The following is a 24,322-nucleotide window of genomic DNA, read 5'->3' as shown; positions in this document are numbered from 1 at the left end:
CATCCACCAATACTGGCAGACAGGTCAGCATTTTCACTTCAGTTTGACAGATAGCATACTTATTGATGCCACACATTGCTCGTGAATCACTCGGGTGACCGATTATGGTCAGGTCAGGAGTCGAACCCAGAGTAAGATGGCTCAAAAGTGAGTTCACTACCTTTGAGCTTTTCCACCAGTTCTCCAATGTGATATCACATTACACTTGTGATTTTAATGAATTTTGCATCCTGCATTTGTTGTGAAATACATTATAATACGAGTTCCCTCGCAAGGAACTTCAAGGCAGGAAGAAGCTGTTTGGCCCATCAGGCCAACACAATATTTGCCAACCGATGATTGCTTGTCCATGCTCTATTCTTGTTGAATGGAAGCAGCACCCACTATTTAAAAGTCTTTGGTATGACTTTCCTGGGCTTCGAACACCTGACCTCCCAGACAGAGCAGATGCTCTCAGCATTACACCAATGAGTATGGTTAACTCATTAGGAGTTTACGACCCATATATTCTCATCATTCCGCATCAATATTTTATGCCTCCATAGCTGAAAGGCCGGAGGCCCTATGTTTTCAGATTGTCTGTCTGTATATCGTTTGTTTGTTCATTATCGGCTTTCTATTATCATGATAACTTGTGAAACACTGAGGGGATTTCAACCAAACTTGGCGCAAGTACGGACCATAATAGAATGATGAACTGATTGAATTTTAGGTTGAACAGGTCAAAGGTCATGTGCCCTTTGAAAATACTTTTGCAGACCATATAACTCCGCCTGATGTTGTCTCTGTTCTACTTATCTTTCTTTTTTCTTTCTTTCTTTCTTTCTTTCTCTCTCTCTCTCTCTCTCTCTCTCTCTCTCTCTCTCTCTCTCTCTCTCTCTCTCTCTCTCTCTCTCTCTCTCTCTCATGTGACTTTTAATTGAGATGAAACATATCAGAAAATTGACATCTAACATGGGTTGAGGCATATCCCATATCCATAAACTTATTTGTGTCTAATTCTAGTTCCCAGTTACACCTCATTCTTCTCGTTCTATATGTTTCTTTGATAACATTTTGACATTCGAGAATGCCCAAGTGCTATCTCCTGACTTTGAGCCGAGATATTGCACAGCCACCTTTTCGTCGCTGCGGGTCCGGTGCTGCGCTCTCTCTTCTTGCCCGACTAATTTTTTTGTTGATGGATTTTTCTATTTGTGTATTAAAAATACAAATAAATATGTCGGAAAGTGAATTGCTGTACTTACAAGTGCTACATATTGTCTCCGTCCATGACAAATGTACATCATTAACTGTTCCGTTGGAGAAAGAGGTTTGGCAAAGATGAAAACGATTGTGCTTCATGCTGTCAGACCAAAAGACAATGATTTTGCAGCATTACAAAAGATTTCCCCAATCTAACATGACTAAACACAGCCTTGGTGAAATATACAGGGTGCCCCACAGAAAGCCAGGAAATTTGAGATTTTGAGATTTATTTTGCCCTATTTTACCATATCAACAAACTAACATATAATAAAGTGTATCTTTGTTTTACACTACATATAAGTTTGCTTTTGTTTTGTTTGAAAATAAAGTGTGTCTTTGTTTTAAACTACATCTAAGTTTGCTTTTGTTTTGTTTTAAATAAACTGTACCAAATTTCCTGGTTTTCTGTGGGGCACCCTGTTGTAATAATAATAATAATATCGATCACAATTATTTTAACCATTCACCAGCTTTTCAAAATCCTATTGATTTTAGCTTCCAGCATCATGGAGAAGCTTTACAGCTGAGAGTGTGTGTCAACATTCAAGTTCGTGTTTGATTCACTGAAATGTAATTCCCATTTATTAAAGAGTATCATTCATTAATGTTAATGTTTACATTCCTGCATTGTTTGAGGTTGGCAGGAAGTCAAGTTCAAGTGTTATAATGGTTCAGGGCAATGTGGGAAGTTTACCTACAATACCTTTTTATGTCTCTGGCTATAGATCCTGCTTGAGCTGGCGAGCCTGGTTTGCGAAGAACAACACAGTCTTTCTCAGCTTGTAAGCCGCATTCTGTCAATCATCCTATCCTTCCTGCCATGCCAACGCTGCTCCGTCTTCATTAGTGCACCCGATGCCCCTGCGGTTTGTGCATGCACATCTTGAAACATATCACATGTCAAACAATTTGTATACAAGTGATTAAGGGAAAGCAACCTGGTACAGTTTTCCTATTTTCATCCAATAATCACACGACTCCCTTTCTTGTGCAGTTTTCTGATGTCATTGATGTAATTGATACAAGTCTGGAGGCTGTGATGGTTCACGAGCAATGTACACGGTTCGCCTTTTTAATTTTTTGACCTTCGAGGGGACGCCATGGGCAAACTGGCGGGAATTGGGAAAAACGTAAATGATGAAAGTTGTAGTACTCGAAGAGCACTACTTGCATACTAACTTTCATTCGAAACAGTTGAAAACCCTCGGAGCTCGATGCCCAATTTATTGATTTTTGACATTTTCTAAGTTTGTGACCTTGTGACCTTGACCTTGGGACGAAAATGAAAAATCGAGCTCCGTGGGGCTATGCAGGTGCCATTGGGCTAACCAAATACTGAAACCCCTGCCAGATTCGACAAAAACTCTCGGAGAAGATGTAACTTGAAACCAGCTACCCCCTAAAAACACATGATTGTTGGGCGTGGCTCTGCCCATAATGGGCGCAGCATGCCCATTCTCCAGAAAACACAACTAGATCATGATACAAACCTCGCACCCTAATTTTCTCAAGATCGGATCAAAACCCATGGAGCTATGCTCGGGACAGACAGACAGACACCCATAACGAATATAGTGGTCACTTACTGACTCGTGAACCAATAATACTTCACATTTGAATGAACCCACTGATCGTAAACATATTTGTTCAACAAGAAGATTGGCTCATTTGCTTGACATTATTTTATAGTTTGAGAGGCATCATTCAATTCAAATCAAATGGAAGACCAAATAGGTTCAGTCCTGCATTGGAGTACTCAGAAGGAACCCAAACAAGCAGAAAGCAAGGATGAAGTCATCAGGAGGAACCTGGATAGGATTCATATTTCAGCTGCTAATTGTCTACCCTCAAACCCATGTGGGCACAGGCAAGTGAGCCGTATTAAAAAAATTAAAAAAAATAAAAACTAAAAAAAAACCAAAAGGAACCCATATCAAGAAATTAAATAATTATGCCTACCAGACCATGTGTCCAATCAAGTTGACATTTTAAAGTTGTATTCTCCATCACTACTGGGTCATAATTGTGAAGTTTCACTTCAATTGATTAAGCAATTCCAGAGAAAACATTATTTAATATTTTTCTTCAATCCAGTATGGCTGCCAAACCATGTGACCTATCAATTAAATTATTCCTTCACAAAATTGTGCACCTTTGTCTTGGGGAACATTTGTGTGAAGTTTTCCCTCGATTTGTCTAGCTGTTCTGGAGAAGAAGATTTTTTAAAAATAGGTTTTTCAGTAAATGCAATCTGGCTGCCAAACCATGTGAACTATAATGTTATATGTGGGAGCCTTTTGTTCCTCATGGATAGGCGGTCAAACGTGTAAAGTTCCACCTCGATCTGTTCAGCCACTTCAGAGAAGAGGATTTTTGAAGGTTTAAAAAAAAAAACCGATGTCGCTGCTGAATGACGTGACCGATGACGTCATCAAATGTTTTTCTGTGGACCATTTTATCCCTCATGACCCTCAAAATGTTCATACTGATCAGATGTAGCGTTCTGCATGTGCAATTATGACGTCATAACGAAGGCACCTATGACATCATAAAAAAATCACACTTATTCCCCATGAGGAGTACTTGCCATGTGTGAAGTTTAAATTTTTTCTTGGTGTGGTTTCAGGTATACAGAGGTCCAAATTTTTTCCCTTTACCAACATGACTGCCACACCATATGACGTCATAATTATGATTAAAACATTCTGCATGATTAGCTGCACCTGTGGTGAAAATTTAGTCTCAATCCGACAAGTGGTTGCGAAGAAAAACACAAAAGTTCTGTGCAGAAAAACAAACAATCAAATCAACAGAGAGACAAACAAACAAACGGACCCAAACACAATACCCTTTCCTTTGGGGAAGGGATTGGGTGTGGTTCTTTTTTTGGTTGTGGGTTTTCTTTTTTTTTGCCTTTTTGAATAAGGTTCACTTGGCTGTGTCTGGATGAGTTTGAGGATACAGGAGCAGCAGCTGAAATGTGAATCCTATCCAGGTTCCTCCTGATGATTCCATCTTTGTTTTTTTGCTTGTTTGGGTTCCTTCCGATGACTCCAATGCATGGCTGTACCTATTTGGTCTTCCATTTGATTTGAATTGAATTTATTTTAATCCAATCCTGAGTTTTTGTTTTTTTTGTATACCTTGGTCGAGGCTCGTATGAGAGCTAACACACAACTCACAGCAAGGAGGCATGAGACAAGAGGGGCGGGAGTGGAAGGGACAAAACAGTGGGGAACAGACACATTAGGTGAACTGTGGAAGGGAGAGGGATGGGGATGGGACGGGGAACATGGCGAAGAGAAGATGGACATTTCAGGGACTTTCAGGAAGGAAAGCAGGAGAAATGAAGGAAGTGGGCATGGGTGGAATATCGGGGTAGAAAAGATGGAGGATTTGGATGGGGGAAGATAAGAGATGGTGGTGAACAGCTGTTTTGAAAGCCTGGAGGGAAGAATGGGAAAGAATAGAGTGAGGAAGTTTATTCCAAAGGCGGGAAAAAAGAGGAATGAAAGAGTGAAGATGAGCAGTGATTCGTGATTTTGGTAGTTTTACCAGAAGGGGTTGTTGGCGGACCTTGAGCGCCCTGTGGAAATGTGGTGGGGACAAATCGCAGAGAGAGCAGGGGGGGGGCAAGGCTGGAGAGGAGTCGGTAGAAGACAGAAAGACCACCGACCAACCTGCGGTGATTGAGTGAGAGGCCCAAAGACTCAGCTTCATTGCGGGAGATGCCGATGATCTTAAATGCCCTGGTTTCGACAGCGTGAAGCCGAGAAAGGTGGGAGGCAGGAGCACCAGCCCAGAGGGGAGAGCAGTACTCCATCAGGCTACGGATTGAATTATAATGTTGTTGAGTTGAATTGAATTATAATGAAAACCGTCATGGGTCAGGGTCAGGTGTCCAATCAAAGTGAGGTTGCATCATTGCAGGATGTCTTGGTACCCGGTCATCACTGCCGGCGGTTACAAAGTGACTTCTAAGTATGTCTCTTATTAATAAAGTAACACACCAGGGAACAAACGCCACACAAAAGTTGTGTCAAGGGTCTGCAATCTCTGATTCCGATTGCTCTCTGATCTCTGGGGGTCTGATTGCTCTTTCTAGTTGTATAATATATTGCAATGTATAGAGAGACTTTGCAACTGATAAGGAGACATCATGCAGTGTCAAAATAAAGGACAAATTCTGCTTAAAACAATACCTGTGCCTTCTAGATGTACAGTATATAGCATCCTTATAATCCTACAATAGTAAATAAGGCAATTCTGTGTGTGTGTGTGTGTGTGTGTGTGTGTGTGTGTGTGTGTGTGTGTGTGTGTGTGTGTGTGTGTGTGTGTGTGTGTGTGTGTGTGTGTGTGTGTGTGTGTGTGTGTGTGTGTGTGTGTGTGTCGGTAAATCATAGGATAAAACAGGGCTGGGCCGATCTCTACCAAATTTTGCAAATGTGTTGTTCGTACCCAGCATCAGGTCATGGGCAAAAACAAAAATCCCCCCTCACAGAGAAGGAAGGGGAGACGTTTTTGCGATTTTTAACTGTACACGTGCCACACTACAAGTGGTTTACTGACCCCTGTGCTGTGACGAGGGATTATTAGCCATGGCACAAAATATGATTGCCACACCTCGCCCATTGCCCATCTTGTCAAACTTCGTGGGGACGTAAGAGATGCTGCAGTAACTTTTGTATGACTACATTTGGCCTGTTACCTTGATCATTTCATTCATACAATATGCTTCTGCCGATTCGGCTCTTCGTCCCTTACATGGATCCTTTGTCTCCAAAGCTTCTGATCATGAGCCTCTATCTCTATGTGTTGGATTCCTTGCTGGTTAGCCATTTCCTTAATCACATTATTCCATCTTCTCTTCGGCCTTCTTCTTTGTCTCCTCCTTTCTGATATCCATCTCTCTACCTTTCTGGCTGTCAAATCTTCCCCATCCTCCACACAATCCCAACCCATGTCAGACACTGCTCTTCGGCCAGCTCACCTAACTTCCTTTATCCAGTTTCTATCCTCACTTCCTCTTTGGTTACTCTCGGCATCCAGCGAATCCCAAGTATTCTTCTCAGACATCTACTATCACAACCATTCAGTTCCCCTTTCTTCTCCTTTCTCCTTAACTCCAACTCTCTAACTCAGACAGCACCACAGAGGTTACTGCTACATTGTACACCTTCATCTTGTTTTGCAAGCTCACATCCCTTCTTCTCCAGAGATCTCTGCTCAGACTATTGAACACCCCATCCGCCAATGCCAGCTTTCTCTTCACTTCTTTGTCACTACCTTCCTTATCTGTTTTCTTGTTTCCCAAGTAAGGAAAAAACTTACTTTCTCAATCCCTTCATCCCTTATCTTCAATTCTTCACCTTCACTTTGATTCTGCTTTATCACCATCATGCACTTTGTCTTTTGAACACTCACCTTTCAACCAAACTTCTCATTTACATCACTGATCTTTCCTGAGGAGTGTTGCAAGCCCTGCCAACTGTCACAGCCAGCAAAATAATGTCCTCTGCATGCTCCAAGTCTCACAGTTTCTGATCTTCAATCTGGACTCCTCCTATTTGACTTTCTGTATCAACTATATGGAACACATAATGTAGTGTAATACGACGTTGAACAAGCAACCAACTAAAGGATTAAAAGTTATGTTTACCGCAACCCTATACATAGATTTAATGTGATATGCGAAGTATGATGGGATGTAGTCATAAAGCACGATTTAAGTAGGATGTGTAAACTAAATATCGAATTTATTAAATGCAGCAAATTATGATATTGAAATAAATTGGATGAGTTCAATCAGCACGAGGGTTGAAATAGCCTTTTCTTGCATCCAAATTGTCTTGTATTCATTGTGTGTGTTTCAGAGCTTCTGTGATGTTTTTCATAAAAATCTGGAAGATTTACGAGAAACTTCAGAGACATCAAAAAGGTATTAATTAACTCGATGATTTGCTTGCATTTTCCGAAAAGAAATTGGTTCTTACAAATGTAGCATTTTGGAAGGAATGTCATTATCCTGCACTCGTGAAGCGAACGTACGTATGTGTCTGTGTTTTAAAAATTCGTTTTCTCAGCAACCGTTAGTCTGATTGACACAAACCTTTCCAAATAGGTGTGCCGCTATCCTGTAGAAATTTGTAGTCATAATTATGATGCCATAGGTCACGTTGTACTAGCGCCATCTTGGAAAAACCAATAAAATTTGCCCCTCTATATTTCCGAAACCACTCCATGGAAAAAATTGAAACATGGCTTATTGTAATGTATTCCCAATGGGGAATAATATTTGTTAATGATGATGTCATCGGCGCCTGAATTGTGACGTCATAATTTGACAAGTGCAACATTTGATCCGGTCAGTATGAAAAAAAAACATTCTCTGCAATTGCTGGTCCAATTGACATAAAATTTTCACCATAAGTGCACCTCCTCCTGTAGGAATTTATAATGACTAGTGCGGGCCCGTACGTGCGTGCCTGGCCGTACGTGAGTGCCCGTACATGCATGCCTGTACGTGCATGCCCGTACATGTGTGGCCGCACGTGCGTGCCCGTACATGCATGCCCGTATGTGTGTGCCCGTACGTGTGTGGCCGTACGTGTGTGCCCATACATGCGTGGCCATACGAGCAACAAAAAATCATCAAAAAAGAACAAGAATTGTGACGTCAATTGTGATGTCATAGCACCGTGTCCTGTCATTGGTTTGGTAAATAAATGGCCATCACTTGGGAACCACTTGTGAAACAGCTGAAACGGATGAAGAAGAACAATATCAAACCTTGAAAAGGCACATACTCAGCTCCCCAGCATCAATTGTGACGTCATATCAAACGAAGAAGAAGAATTGTGACGTCAATTGTGATGTCATAGCACCGTGTCCTGTCATTGGATTGGTAAATAAATGGCCATAACTTGGGAACCACTTGTCCGATTAATATCAAACCTTGAAAAGGCACATACTCAGGGCCCAAGAAATATACCTGGCAAGTTTCAATTGGATCAGACCAGTGGTTGTCGAGAAACAGCAGTCGCAGACACACAGACACACAGACAGACAGACAGACAGAGATTGCTGGAATTATAGATAGACTAGTGCATGCCCGTAGGTGCGGGCCCGTACGTGCGGGCCCGTAGGTGTATGCCGGTAGGTGCGTGCCCGTACGTGCGTGCCCATACTTGCGTGGCCTCCAGGCTAAAACGGATGAAGAAGAACGATATCAAACCTTGAAAGGGCACATACTCAGGTCCCCAGCGTCAATTGTGACATCATATCAAACGAAGAAGAAGAGTTGTGACGTCAATCGTGCAAAAAACAAAAAATCGTGTTTGTCAATCGTGTACTTGCCCGTTCGTGCGGGCCCGTATGTGCAGCTTCGTTCCTTTGCTCTCGCAAAACGAAGACTGGATTGGGGCATTGTTTAAATTAGATCGGACCAACCATATCACAAATGGCCATAACTTGGGAAACACCTGGGAAACATACTCAGGTCCCCAGCATCAATTGTGACGTCATAGCAAACGAAGAAGAGAAGAATTGTGCCACCCCTCCCTCTCATCCCCTCTCTCGCCTCCCTCTCTCGCCCCCTCTCTCTCCCCCATCTCTTGCCCCCTCTCTCCCCCTCCTCTCTCGCCCCTCTCTCTCCCCCTCCTCTCTCGCCCCTCTCTCTCGCCCCTCTCTCTCACCCCTCCTCTCTTGCCCCCTCTCACACCCCCTCTCTTGCCCCCCTCCCTCGCCCCCTCTCTCCCCCTCTCTCCCCCTCTCTCTCCCCCTTCTCTTCCCCCTCTCTCCCCCCTCCTCTCTCTCCCCTCCTCTCTCCCCCCTCCTCTCTTGCCCTCTCTCTTGCCCCCCTACCTCGCCCCCTCTCTCCCCCTCTCTCCCCCTCTCTCCCCCTCTCTCCCACCTCTCTCCCCCTCTCTCTCTCCCTCTCACGCCCCCTCTCTCGCCCCCTCTCTCCCCTCCTCTCCCCTCTCTTCCCATCCTCTCTCCCCCCTGTCTCGCCCCCTCTCTTCTCCTCCTCTCGCCCCTCTCTTCTCCTCCTCTCGCCCCCCTCCTTTCGCCCCCTCTCTTCCCCTCCTCTCCCTCCTCTCTCCCTCCTCTCTCACTCCTCTCTCGCCCCTCTCTTTCCCCCTCCCTCGACCCCCTCTCTCCCCCTCCTCTCTCCCCCTCCTCTCTTGCCCCTCTCCGTAAATGTATTCACAAATGTCTACCAAGCACAACGATTAATTCCAACCTTGGGGAAAAAAAACAGCTTTCAAACCCTTGGGAAACAGCTGTTTCCCTTGGGAAAATTCAAACCTTGGGATTAATTAATAATTTGAATAATTAATTCAAACCTTGGAAAAAAACAGCTTTCAAACCTTGGGAAACACTTGGGAAACAGCTGAAATGGATGAAGAACGATATCAATCCTTGAAAAGGCACATACTCAGGTCCCCAGCGTCAATTGTGACGTCATATTTAACGAAGAAGAAGAATTGTGACGTCAATCGTGCAAAAAAACCCATTAATTGTGACGTAATTCGTGATGTCATAGCACCGTGTCCTGTCACTGGTTGACACATAAATAGCCGTAACTTGGGAACCGCTTGTTCGATTAATATCAAACCTTGAAAAGGCACATCTTCGGGTCCCCATCGATATTCCTGGCAAGTTTCAATTAGATCGGACCAGGGGTTGTCGAGAAACGGCGGTCACAGACACACAGACACATACAGACAGACACACAGAGATTGCTGGAATTATAGATAAATAATGATGTCATAGCACGTGATACAGGCGCCATCTTGGAAAAACCGAAAAACTTTGCTCTTCTATATTTCTGAAATCACACCATAGAAAATATTGATGCATGGCTCATTGTCAAGTTCTCCCCAGGGGGGAATAATATATGTTAATGATGATGTCATCGCTGCCTTCATTATGATGTCATAATTCGACAAGTGCAACGCTTGATCCGGTCAGTATGAAAAAAAAATTCTCTGCAATTTGTGAAACCACTAACCGACCAATGCAAAACTTTAACTAATTGATCAACTACCCATGGGAAATATAGTTTGATAAAAGTGACATCATCCGTCACTGGTCTGGCATCATATTGAATCAAAGAAAAAAAACCTTTAAAAAATACAGGAGTTGGCCACCAAGTCCTTTTCAAGACTGCACAGGGCAAGTATTCCATGAATACAATCTAGTTTTGATTGGAGATACTCATTTTAATGCTGTGTTTATGATCCCATCGTTTCAATCCCATCTTCCACCATTTATAAAGAGCTGTGCAGTTTGGAATTTCTGTTACTTGTAAACTGCCCTGAAAATATCTTGGCAAAGGCATTTTTTGAATTTATTCCAAAGAGTTTTTTTGCATTAGAGATACCGCATGACTTTTGAAAAAAGTAGCTCATCGTACACCGCAACCGTGATTAAATTCATGTCACAGGCTTCACCTGGAAGGCAATTTTAAAGATTGCCTTTATATCTTGCTGTGGCCTCCAAGTGATTTCGGCTGACAGGATAGTTCGGAGGTATGGATGTTCACCTTTGAGCTGTCTAGCCTGGGTTATAATCTTGACCCAGTTATAAGCTGTTTCCCCAGTGTTTCCCATGCAGGGCGAGGCATCGATATGTGGGCTGTTCATTAGAAGTATGTTAAGCAAGAAGACCCGTCTTCCAGCAACGGTCGTTGGTAGATGTTAAAGATCCTACTGTCAAGCATTTTGCCAAATGCAGGTGAGTTATCACCAGCACCCTGACTAAATTCTCAAATTCCTTCCTGGACTGCAGGTAGTAAGTGGTCTGCCCTTCTTGGGTATTCCATGACACCAGGTTATGCACTTGTCATCTCCAATTGTGGTGGCTGTGTGGGCTGCAAGCTCCTACACTTTGAACAAATTCACATTCCATGGTATTTACACATCACGTGTGAATGGCCAACTTTGGCGATAAAAGGGAAACCATCCATACAATGGTTCCCAGCCTTTGTGTATTTCCTTTCTTACATCAGTCTCCATCAAGTCATCACATGGTTATATTGGCTGGGTCACATTCATATCGACAGCAATGGTTCATTTTTCCGACTGCGCAGACCTTGATTTCATGGAACTGGACTGACAGTACTTTTATGTTTTTATTTATTTATTTATAACTAATTACTGAAATAGGATAAACAGCAAAGTTGACCTTTATAGCTTGAGACATTGTGGAAAGTTTTCCATTTGCTTTATCCCATTTGTGATCTTTCTCTTTGTTTCCCTCTGTCATGTTTGAAACTGCATGATATGCTTATCACATCAGTGAGGGAGAAATACCGGTGAATTACATATACGCAGAGTTTGTGGCATGGTCACTCACTTTACTCAACATCCCTGATGCCTATTGCGATGACCGCTTTGATCCTCCGGTATGGAATTTTCAATTCACTCTTATTTTTAAAATGCTTTTTCAGGCAGGTTAATGTCACTGGACGTTTACGAGTTGTACTTACACTTATTTACTTTCTCCCTCATGTTTTAATAATGAGGTGCTGTGACACCAATCTCACTGCTCTTCTTTTGCATGGACACTAATTTCTCAAAATAATTTGCACAGGCTCACTAGTCATTAAAAAAAAATTATTCTTCATAGGCTGTTACGAACATTAAAAAAATATATCAAAGTTGCTAGATATTAGGAGCAACGTTGCATCATTCCTCAAGTGTCCTTATCGGTGGATAATGCTCTGCTGATCCTGGCCTTCAGATGGTGTTCGCAGATGGCCTAGAGTGGTTTGATTGTGTTTAAGTTTGGGTTAGCTAATGCAGATTTTCAACTAATGTCTTTGAACTATTGTCGAGCAAACATAGCACAAAGGGAAGGATCATTGTCGTGTTGGATTTTATCAAATAAATGTTGATAAGAGAATCTTTACCACTGTGTAAAATGAACTGCAGCTAACATTTTGAGCTTTCAAGAATTCAGCATTCATCAGAGGAAAAAAATGCTTTTAAAATTTTTCACTCTTGCCCTGACGCATAGATCAGTCACTGAAATGAAATGCAGGGATACTGAAACGTCAGCCACACCTCGTTTTCCACCGAGATATAGACATTAATCAGCTATCAGTTGATAGAATCAATTGTTTATCCTATCAAGTGTCATATACTGATTCCAGCCTTCACAGAGGCAAGCATTTAATCACAATACTTGTTGACACAAGGGCCCTCATTACCCCGCATGCGGAAAATGAAAAGTGGGGTTAAGCAATTTGTTCACGTCTGTCTGTCTTTCTGGCTGTCTACAAACATCAGTGTGTGATCGAGGAACTACCTCGTTTAAATGTAATGTTATATTTTGAACATGAGCCTGCAATTTAGCAATACAGTGCATTGGCTCTGAATTTGGCAAATTGTACGTAATGTTGTCCCAATTGCACATGCGCAGAGAGTCGTGAGATAATTGTTTTACTCTGTCTGCCTGTCTGGTATTCAAACAAAAAATGGAAATTATTCCAAACAGGATACTTACTATTTTTAAGGACGTTATAGAGGACACAAACAGCATGCATGAGGAACTAATGTAACTTGATAAATAATGTGGTGTAACAGATGCTGCATCAACGGCGGTAAACTTCCAAAAAAGTTTTTTTTTTTCTACAACCCTTAAAAACTTTATTTTATTTCAATTTAATTATATCCTCGAACACTGAAGAACACAAATTGCCTTGTTGGCACTTTCAAAACCTTTCGTTTAGTGTACTTAGACAAAACAATATTACAGAATTTTACATCATCTCGACCAATCAAATTTGGCACTCGCAGACGCTCCTCCCATGTTCTTTTTTCTCAAGACTGCATGGAGTAAGGTGTTCTCTGAACTATGTAGTGTTAATATTCCATCAAAGCCAGTAGTACAGTGTTGAAAATGTCACAATAACACAGATTTATTAATGCACTTGCTGCTTGTAAATGGGTGAAGGAGGGGCTGGAGTTGAGAATGCAGGGGGAGGATGGATTGGGGGTGGGGGGGTGTATGTGCATGCAGGTTGGGAGGGTTCATTTAATGTGTGGGCAAGCTGTCCCAATACCACAGGTTTTAGTGTGCACAGTGTAGAACAGATGATTGGAGCTCAAACGTTGCAAATTCTTTGCATCAATTCATCAAATTCCACACTGACAGCAAACTTTTGTTTTCCAAAATGTGAACTCTTCAAATTTGAATTTTCACAAACTCAAGCTTTTGTGAAGTTTGGCTAATCTCTACATTACATAATCATAAAGAAACTAGAATGACATTCGTGAGAGCACATACCTCCACCAGGCTGAACAATTTATGCTTTATATTCCACTGAAAGGCCAGATTTGCATCCATACCTGAACCAAAATCTAATCAGCTTATTCTCGGCGCACACCCATTATGTTTACGAAGTTTCATCAGAATTGGTCCACAACTTTTTGAGATATTGTGATATACATATCGTTTTTTTCCCCATCTCTCAATTTTTATGAATCACTTTAGAAATTCTCGTTTCTGGATCCAGATCCGGATCTTCACCAAAATCCAAAGAATTCAACTTTGTCACACGCTCAACATGTTCACCAAGTTTCCTCCAATTCCGTGCATAACCTTTTGAGATATCCAACTCACAGACAAAGAAATAGAAAATCACGGACAGACAGACAAACAGGGATGAAAACATAACCTCCGTACACCTTTTGTGGCGGAGGTAATTATGTTGTTGTTATTACTATTATTCGTCTCTTACAGGTTTCACTGGAGGGGACTGTAGGTTTGCTCTCCATCTGCCCGTCTGTACATCTGTCCATCCCACCTGTGGTTTTTCAGAATTTTTTTTTCTCCCCCATACCCTTTAACATATTCAACTGAAACTTGGAACAAGGCATTATTATGATAAGTTACAGAACAAGTTCGAGTTTCAGGGCATTTCATCAATTCTTCACAGACTTATACCCTTTTTAAATTTAGAAAATATCACATATCATACACGGGTCAGTGTTTAGCTGCCCTGACTCCACCCCTCTGCTATACATCCATCGGCTTGACAGCTGGCCTGACTCCACCCCAATGGAACAATGCGCCGCCATTTCACGAAGCAACAGAGATCGGCAGGCCTCAGGCTCAGTGTAACCACTCCTTGGCTTTTTTTCACAATATCTTGGCTATTCGTTGTTCACCTTGGCGTCTTGGTTTTCTGTAGGTTTTCTATTATCATCGCTTTTCCGAAACCTTGTGAATTCTTGGCTTTTTTCATTGGCTCACCTTGGCATTTATGAAAATGAGGAGTGGTCACACTGCGTCAGGCTTGGGTGTTAGTCCATGGCACAGTGTAATTGGAATGATACCAGGTATTTAAGCACCATGTATTATATACATGCACATAAGACGCACATGTTTTTGTTTCATTGTATGTATATCAGGTTGTTTTTAATATGAAATAGGCAAAGCCGAGAAACGAACGAAACGCGGTGTGTAAGAAAGGTTATATATGGGCTTGAGTGTGCATAAAACGGAGCCAAATTTTTATCTCGTTCATTGGGAGTTGGGACCAGTAGGGGACATGTATTGCAAAGCCATTCTTGATCTTGTTATTATTTTTATTTGAGATATTTTATTGGAATGTTTTTTTTGGGGAAAATATGAAGGTATTATTCCATTGATTTTATTAAAAAACCCTAATAATTACCTGCTTTATTGAAATTGTTGTACATCATAAATAATTTTAGCCAAAGATCATCATGATAAAAATGTGACGTATAAAACCAATGCAAAAGGATTTTCTTCTTGAACCGACGGACACCATCGCTGTCTCCCGACAGAATGAGGATGGAATGGAATGTAAAACCAACAGCCTGCTTTGTGCACCCATTTGCAACAGGAAGAAAGACACCGTTATTGGTAAGAACCATTCATCAGATCCTTTTTGGACAGTTCAATCTGTAAGCAGAACATTTAATTTTGTCCTATTGCTCAGGAATGACACTTAAAACTTCAGAGAACCTAATTTTATCAGTAAGCGCTGTAGGCTGCAAGTTTGGGACTTTGATCAAAGTAACTTTTTTTAATAGCAGCCGAAGAATGGACGGTGCTTCAGATCGTGCGCCTGAATAATGTGACCTGAAAGATTCAAAATGGTGGAATCCTTACCACTTTCCATTCATATATTTGCTTCCCATTTCGAACAACGGCTGCTGTTTGGAATTTTTCTGGGTCTCTTTTATGGGGTTTTTTTCCGGCAGCTGTTGAATAAAGGGGTGAGCAAAATCAAACAAGAGCAACCATGTAAAGGATTAAAGGTGAATTGGTACCAGACTTGCAACTTACCTTTACAACACATTTTGAGTTCACATGAAGTAAAGAAAAATGGAGTCCCAAGCTCTTGACAGCGTTTTGGAGCATATCACGTTGAGTCGAGAAATGTTTTCAGGGCTGGAATCAGTCGAGGACTGTTCGTCACTCCATCGCAGGATCCTCGACTGAGATGGGCAGGAATATGTACTGTAAGTTCATCAGCGTGCAGGTGATATCCTGCCTCCTCTTTGTAAAAGACAATTTGGGGCTTTTAGCGTCCACCAAAAACCAGTGCTCGCAAACGAGTCCTCCAGCTTAATGTCCTTCCGATGGATGGCATACATGTTGATGCATCACTCTGCATGTGAAACACCAGGGTGAACATTGATCACTGCGTCGAGATTTGAACACAGGCTACACAGTTCAATGATGAGTGCACATCCTTTCTCCAGCAGACACTTGGTTTCATGTAGTCTCGAAGTTCTTTTTGAGCTGATTGTGTGAGATCTCTCAGAATTATCTGAAGCATGAGGTCGTCATGAGAAAATAATAATAATAATAATAATAATAATGGAAAATGGAGGCAGAAATTATTGTAAGAGAGGACTGTTCTAAACATCCATAGGCATATACAAGTGGACCTGGACAATAACATGACATCACCTTGAAAGTGCAAATGATTACGTGCCACGTGGAAGTTGTTTAATGATTATTTGAAAAATAATTGTCCTGATCTTCTTTTATGTGCAGCACAAGGCTTCAGTGTAGCATCATTGAGAGTGCAGCTGTGCCCCTGATGCAATGCCCTCGATAGGTTATGGCAGGAATTTGGAATTTGGCCATGGTTCCAGTGATTGCTCGACTACTCTTTGTGAAGGACACCGTGGGATATTGTTCTGATAGAATGGTACGGATGTAGAGCACTGTTATTTGAGCTGTGTTATCTAAGGTTGGTTTCGGCCCAACTATGAACTGTCAGTTTTTTTCCCCCTTCTCTACGACAGTGAGGCTCTTGAACGCTGACAATTGAACTGACAGTGGGGTAGTGGGGCAATAACTATGCACAATCAGCAAGGGAATGAACGAACAGGAAAAAGAAGAGAGGAGACAGAGCAGTGTAAGTACGGGGAATGACATGAGATGGTGGTGCACCACCTGCTTGAAGCCCTTTTTTCAAGGTGGTTCCACAGATGAGAGAAGTGAGGGACAAATGAGTTTTGGTGTGCAGTCAGCCTGGATTTTGAGAGTTTAACCTGGACGGAGTTCTTAGAAGAGTGCATGCATGCTGGAGTAGCTGGGGAGGGCCAGAGGGCCCAGAGAACTGAGAGAGCTCGACAAGAGGAGAAGTGATAAAACGCAGAGAGATGACTGATGTACATGCGATGTGAGAGCAACAGACATTGTGCTTCGGCCTCATCACGGGAGATTCCAATAATTTTGAGAGTTTAGATTCCATAGAATAAAGGAGAGATGGATGTGATCCTGGGGTGCGAGCCAATAGCAGACAGCATGACTGCATTGAGCTATGGGGACAGGGCTTTTGTATCCTGAGAGTAGGTCTGATTTTCCAAGGAAAGACTTGTGTCGACAGAGGGTGCCCAGTCTGTGTCTGACTTTGGAGTCCAGTTTTGTTATGTGGTTGACCCAGGAGAGGTTATGCAGATTGTGAGTCTAGAAGCTCAAGAGATGGAACTTCTTCCATTGGCTGATCATGGAAACTGATAGGTTCGTTAGCTTGACAATCCTTCACTAGTGACAGGGTTCGACAGCTTGAGAGTGTTACATCACAAAACCACCATCCCTCAGATTGATGTCAAGCTAAGTGTTTCATCAATTTGTATTAAATGGTGGTGTTAAAAATCTCACGGTGTCTTTCCACGAGTAGTGTGTAAATTATTTCTGGCACACCAAACAAATTTCCAAATCTCTGCCAAAACAGACGAGGGGGGGGCACTGAATCTGCAATGCAATGATGCTTCCCGCATCACAGATCTGTATACCAGAGAAGAAATTAACTGATTTCAAGAGAATAGTTCTTTTAATGACAAATCCACACATCTGGTTGTGTTTGTTACAGGTGTGTGTCAATTGGTGAATAAATTGGAGGAGGGCACAAACGAAGTGGTTGCATTCAACCAAAATGATGAGCAGTTTGTTGTGGCTTTTGCACTTTTCTGTGGCATGGCCATCCACAACACCCGCATGTTCGAGATGGTGTCGAAAGCTGTCGCCAAACAAGCCGTGACGCTGGAGGTAGTGTGAACCAAGGAGATGTGCGTGTTGTAAGAGCTTGAGGGCTATCATGGTTGATCTCTGGAACACTGTCATTTATATTCTAATTCCTATCGCCACTTGGAATAAATTGTTCAACTGCATTACCCATCAGCAAGTGGAGATATAAAATATCACAAAGTACCCGAACACAGGACCATTGTTTAATTGAAAAGTAAACCAAAATTATCTCCAATCCCACATCCACCTATTGAGTGATCCAGAGGAGAAAGCTCATGACGTGTTTAGATCTTGGAAATCTGCAAAATGACATTAAAACAACCAGCAGGGTTTGGTTTTAGCATCCAGTAGTGTTACCAAAGGCTAAACTTAGAACAAACCAGCTAATGGAATACATTGGGTAGAAAAATCTGTGAAATAATCTGGTGTGGCTTCTGGGTTTTTTTTTTTTTTTCAAGGTGCTGTCTTACCACATGATGGCACGTGAAGAAGAAATAAAGCCACTGCAGGTAAAAGTGGTTTACCTTATCTTCCCAAGGAAGCAGATAAAATGTAAAACGTGATTTGTCTGCTCTACAGTGACTATTGTTTCTTTATTTTAAAATATACATTGCATGATGCCCTATATTGCATAATGATCATTCCATGTAAGAAACTACCTGTACAATACTACGCTAACCAGCTGTCCAAACATTCAACAAGCACTGCAACCACAACAGATAAGATCAGCTTTTGCAACCAACACCATAAAAAGTTAGTTTACTCAGAAATACCAAATTTATTCTTGTTTGGATAGATCTCACACGGTGTTCAGTATAGTAGTTTAAGCGTTGGACTGGGTGGTGTCTTGACTGCCATACATATTCCTTTCCCTCCCTTCATCACTCCCTTTCCCTCGATATACCTCTACCCTCTCCCCCCTAGCTCCCTCTTCCTCTCCCTCACCCACTACCAATGTGTTATCATGCTTAGATTCAGTTTCAGGGGGTTTCAGGGATGTCGATATGGCACACGCATGATGCACAGAGTAACCTTCTCTTGTGTCTGCATTTGCTTGTGTGTAATGGAGCAGGTGAGCATATTGATAAAGAGAAAGTACTGGTGTTTTGGAGGTGGAGACTTCAACTTTCACTGAAAGCAACACTATTTTGATTTGGTGTTACAAAAGGAAACAAGCAAAAGAGCAATGAGAGATTGCAGACCCTTGCCAGGACTTGTTTTGTGTGGCGTTTGTGTTCTGGTGTGTTACATAATTAATTGGAGATATAACTAGAACTGCCACTTCATAATTGCTGGCAGTGATGACCTGGTACCAATATGTCCTGCTCTGATGCAACCCCACTTTGATCAGACACCTGACCCTGACTCATGACATTTTGAATTATTATTCAATTGAATTCCGAATGGGATTAAAATTAATTCAATTCAAATCAAATGGAAGACCAAATAGGTACAGTCCTGCATTGGAGTATTCAGAAGGAACCTGAACAAGGAAAAAGCAAAGATGAAGTTATCAGGAGGAACCTGGATAGGATTCACATTTCAGCTGCAACTCCTCTACCCTCAAACCTATTCAGACACAGCCAAGTGAGCCTTCTTCCAAAAAAAAAAAAAAAAGTACCCAGATCTAAAAATTCAACAACTCTGGCTGTCAGACCTTGTGTCTGATCAGGTTGAAATTTGAAATATATATTCTCCATCACTACTAGATCAAAATTGTGAAGTTTCACTTCGATTGATTAAGCGATTCAAGAGCAATATTTTATTAAAGTTTTTTGCTCAATCCGATATGGCTGCCAGACCATGTGACTTATCAATTATTCGTGAATACTCTGGTGGCCCCAAGGCATGGGGACACATTTGTGTGGTTTCTCCTCGATCTGTCCAGCTGTTCTGGAGAAGAAGATTTTTTTTTTTATAGATTTTCAGGTAAATCCAATATGGCTGCCAAACAATGTGACCTATGATGCCACATGTGTGAACCTTTTGTTCCTCATGGATCGGTGGTCATACTTGTAAAGTTTAGTCTCGATCTGTTGAGCCATTTCAGAGAGGAAGACTTTTGAAGTAAAAAAAAACAAAAAAACAATATGGCTGCTGAATCACGTGACCGATGAAATCATCAATTATTTTTTCCTTGTGCCATTTTATCCCTAAATGACCCTCAAAATTTTTCACACTGATCAGATGTAGTATTCTACATATGCAATTGTGACATCATAATGAAACACTTATTCTTATTCCCCATGAGAACATACTTGCCATTTGCCAAGTTTCCACTTTTTCTTGCTGTGGTTTCAGAGATAGAGGTCCAAAGTTTTTCTGTTTTCCAGTATGGCTGCCACACCACGTGACCTATGATGTCATAATTATGAAGAACACACTCTGCACAAGTAGTTGCTCTTATGGTGAAAATTTTGTTTCAATCCGACAAGCAGTTGTGGAGAAAAACACAAAGTTCTGTGCGGACAAACAGACAGACAGATAGACAAACAAACAAATAAACAAGAAGAAGACGTCGTGCAGAACCCGATACTCGCAAAATCCATGAAACAAATTTGATCTCAAAAATAATTGGTGGTTGAATACAATGACCAAATGTGCAACTCCTCTTCAAATTTTAAGTCAATGGGATGAAAATTTAGGATTTTAGAAATACACCACCTTAGTTGTTGATCTTTGGACAACATTAACTTTTTGGTCCATGTTGACCTCAAAAATAATTCTCTGGTTGAATTCAGTGATCTGAAGTATAAATCCTCCTCAAATTTCAAGTCAATCGGATGAAAATTGAGGATTTTTAGAAATCCCACCTAAGTTGTTGACCTTTGGCCTATGTTGACCTTTTGACCATTTGACCTCAAAATCAATAGGCTTATTCCTTATGACAAATTCTACCACATGCTGAAGTTTCGTGGAGATTGCTTTAAAACTGTGACCTGCAGGTGACAAACAGACAAACAGACAGACAGACAGAAGCAGAATAACAAAATCGACTATAACCAATGTACTTGAAAACTCTTCGATTTTGTAAGCAACAAATGCAATACCCTCTCCTCTGGCGAGGGAAACAAATGCCATGCCTTTGTTTCTTGTTTTGTTTTGTTTGGGGTAATTCCTAACTTTCCTTGTGAACAGGACAAGTTTCTTTCTGCCACTGGAATTATATGCCCTTTGAATACAGTAGAGATGTTGCCAAATGTAATTTGTTTACAACTGTCACTTGCTTCCCCTTTGTCAGAGTGGTATTATGGATTTGGATTCTAAGCCTCTTCAGAAGAGTATTATTAAGAGATCGTCTCGTATCAGGAGAATTACCAGTTCACAATCAGACGGTCCATTAAAATTAATGATATTCAGGAATGGGGTAATCTGCAGGTCTCCTCTCATCTGACAAATAGGTGACAACAGTCCACACTGTGAAGTTGACTCTAAAAAAAAAAACATCTTTCCAGGGAAACTTGAGATGGGCACTTCAACACTGCCTTAAATAATCACTGATCACATTATCCTGATAAAAAAAAGCAGAGTTTAAAATGAAGGTAATCCGGTATAGTTTAGACCAGCCAACTTAAATTAACTTACCACACAATGTTTCACAAAAAACATCTTCAATCCTCCGTCATGTGCTTGATTCCAAAGCTTTCGAGCAAGGTGGGGCAAAACACTCATGTCAGGAAATGTGGGCAAGATTCTCCACTGATGGAATTGGAGTGGTGAACTACCATCCATCCATCCATCCATCCATCGGGATCATACTCTGTGCAGAGCATTGGTGCTGCCTAAGCAGTCTCCTTAGCTATTGGGTGTAATCCTCGACAGGTCACCACTCCGACACAGGATACCAGCATGCTGGCACTAATTTTGCCAACTTCAGGATGACAGGCAAAGTCAACCCCACCCTGATATTAATTCAACAGCGGAGTGGGATTTTAACTCAGGACCCTAGGATCCAAAGCCCACCACCGTAACCATTAAGCCAACACCAGGCATATTGAACTACTCATGGAATTACATGGTAACATTAAACTGTACGAAACAGATATGTGATGCAACTGTGGGTGCAGATTCTTCCAGTTCCTTCAATGGAGACTCTGGATCTACTCAGCTTTGATTTCAATGGCTTTGAAATGCAAGATGAGCAAGCGATGATGGCTTGTCTTGGAATGTTCAATGACCTCTCTTTACTCCAAGCCTTCCAAATCACACACCAGGTAAGTGCAAGTACAAGGGGAAGCCAAAACCTTTTTTCTTTTCTTTGCAGGAGCAAGGCTCATGGTAGAGCAAGGTGAATCTGACAGTAGGACAAGCATGAAGGGAATGAACAAACATGATAAATGGAATGGGGGGAGAAGAGGAAACACTTGAAACTAGCAAGTAAGATGGTTGGTTTTTGGAAAGGCGAATGTGGGTAATAAAGATCATGAGACAGAATAGTGGATGACAAAAGATGAGGGTGAACTGCTTACTTGAAGCTCTGGAGGGAAGAGTGTGAAAGAACAGAGAACAGTGTCTGGAAGGTGGTTCCTTAGATGGGAGAACCGAGGAAAAGGAGCTGAGTTTTCCTCCCAAGCCCAACCACGAGGACCCGCACCAGCACATCTTGACTCAGACGTTGGTCCTTTTCTACATCACCGGCCAGGATCTCATGTTGTCTCTCAGTGATGGGTGCGTTTTCTGATGGGATTGGGATACAAGTCACGTTTCTGGCTCTGAAACCTTTTGAAAAGGGGGAAAACTTTTTGCCCCCCCCCACCCTTCTCCCTTCGTATCATGGTTCCATAGTGCATTTTGCAATCCTGATTGAGCTCTTTGTGAGTATCAAAATGAGCATTCTTACATACAACAATTCAAGCACTCTATAACCCTCATAAAAAGTTTCCCACAAGCTCCGATGTTGAATCGCACCAGATATTTATCGGAACCTGGGTATGGTTACGGTGTTGGAGGATGTGGCAGTAAAGCTTTTGGAATATTTTTTTATTTTACCCGATGCACGTAAGAGTGGTGAATATGTTTCACAGCATGTAAATCCCATTGAAAAACCTGTAGGTGTATAATTTGACAAACAACTGCACTTGCATGCAATCTTGACAAAAAAACCAGTAGGCGTTCAAAAAACATTGAACAAGAAGAAATTTCCAACCTGTGGTTTTTGCATCAAGAGGAAAGCACTCCTTTGCCGACCATTTTTCTTGATTGTTCGAACATTATTGCGTCAAAGGGAGTGTGAGTGAAAAATAGGTTCTCAAGATAGAATATGATATTAATGAAAAAAACAATTTTGTGATTACTCCATGGGGACCATCCTCTGTGCAGAGCGTTGGTGCTGCCTAAGCAGTCTCCTTGGCTATTGGGTATAATCCTGGACGGGTCACCACTCCGACACAGGATACCAGCAAGTGGGCACTCATTTTGTCGACCTCAGAAGGATGACAGGCAGAGTCAACCCCACCTGGTATTAATTCAAGAGGAAAGAGAGATTTGAACTCAGGATCCTAGGATCCCACAGCCACCACCCTCACCATGAAGCCAACACCAGATGTGCTGAGAACCTTTTGTGATTACTGAGAAACTAATAATCCCTCCACAAAGTGTCTTTGTGCAGTCATTTAAGCTCATTGAAAGGCTCAAATTATTATTATTGATGTTGACTGAATTTTTTTTTATTGTGTCCTTTGGATCCTGGTCTGTTTAACCCTTTCAGGTAGCCTGTTGTTGGATCCTAAGTGTCAAGAAAAACTATCGCCATAACGTGCCCTACCATAATTGGCGACATGCGCTATGCACCGGCCAGTCCATGTTTGCTCTGATTATAACTGGTGGATTTCAGGTACAGTTTAAACATCCACCTCATCCACTACAGGCATGCATTACAAGTTAAATCGTAGGTGTTGTCCCGGAAATGATGGAACATCAATCATGGAATTACCATATTGAGGATGATGGACATTTTGTGATTTTTTCCGTCACAACTAATCGTATTTTTCTTCTGCTACTCACACTTTCTTTACCTTTCCCCTAGAGCTGGTTGGACCCTCTAGAGATATTATGCCTTATGGTGGCAGCCTTATCCCATGACCTTGACCACTGGGGCGTCAATAACTCTTATATTCAGAAGTGAGCAAGAAGGACATGTTTGTGTTTGCATGCCTTTAAAATGTATTCGCCTAAAATATAAACCACATGAAATATGAAGGCATTCGGCAACATACATATGTAAGTTAGGTGTTCAAAAGTTTGCGGGAATGAAATACAATAGTCCAAGACACACCAAAAACAGTACAACAAAGATGGAAATGTAATGAAAATTACATTTTTTGGGAAACGGGGTCCATTAAGACATCTGCTGTAGTAGTTATTCTTGACCAATGATATTAAGTGGACCGATGTGTTATTGATATTAAGTGTAAAACACGTTGGTCCTTGCAACATGAGCATGCTTGTTTGTGATAGACTTGGCCAAAATATGTGCTTCCTGAGCCACCAACTCTAACTTAATGGGATAGAGGATAAGAATGAAGAATTGCTGGATGCTATCTCAGACATG

General features: G+C 41.6%; 1 protein-coding gene and 1 long non-coding RNA gene across 9 annotated transcripts in view; one reads left to right on the top strand and one right to left on the bottom strand.

Annotated features, from left to right (window-relative positions):
• PDE5A (phosphodiesterase 5A) overlaps positions 1–24,322 on the top strand; it is a 133,774-nt gene that overhangs the window by 56,112 nt on the left and 53,340 nt on the right. For 6 of the 8 annotated variants that reach the window (XM_085882552.1, XM_085882551.1, XM_085882557.1 and 3 more), the window contains 9 exons: positions 1,974–2,114; positions 7,122–7,186; positions 11,551–11,656; positions 15,069–15,147; positions 17,618–17,793; positions 18,231–18,281; positions 21,840–21,986; positions 23,480–23,605; positions 23,798–23,892. In XM_085882552.1, the coding sequence (XP_085738678.1) occupies positions 1,974–2,114; positions 7,122–7,186; positions 11,551–11,656; positions 15,069–15,147; positions 17,618–17,793; positions 18,231–18,281; positions 21,840–21,986; positions 23,480–23,605; positions 23,798–23,892 (986 nt within the window). The remainder of the gene's footprint in view (positions 1–1,973; positions 2,115–7,121; positions 7,187–11,550; positions 11,657–15,068; positions 15,148–17,617; positions 17,794–18,230; positions 18,282–21,839; positions 21,987–23,479; positions 23,606–23,797; positions 23,893–24,322) is intronic. The other 2 variants (XM_085882553.1, XM_085882554.1) reach the window with 2 other exon arrangements.
• The window catches only part of LOC147026763 (uncharacterized), an 86,390-nt gene continuing 79,814 nt past the window's right edge, over positions 17,747–24,322 (bottom strand). Inside the window, exons 2-3 of the long non-coding RNA XR_015058496.1 lie at positions 22,242–22,449; positions 17,747–22,066 (exon numbers count right to left, since the gene is read on the bottom strand). This is a non-coding gene — a long non-coding RNA (uncharacterized LOC147026763). The remainder of the gene's footprint in view (positions 22,067–22,241; positions 22,450–24,322) is intronic.

The sequence above is a fragment of the Eptatretus burgeri genome, chromosome 5, assembly GCF_056783735.1.
Source record: "Eptatretus burgeri isolate ZD-2024b chromosome 5, Ebu_testis_v1, whole genome shotgun sequence".
NCBI classification, from domain to species: Eukaryota; Metazoa; Chordata; class Myxini; order Myxiniformes; family Myxinidae; genus Eptatretus; species Eptatretus burgeri.
Note: the sequence above shows the minus strand (reverse complement) of the source record. Positions and strands in the feature narration are given on the sequence as shown.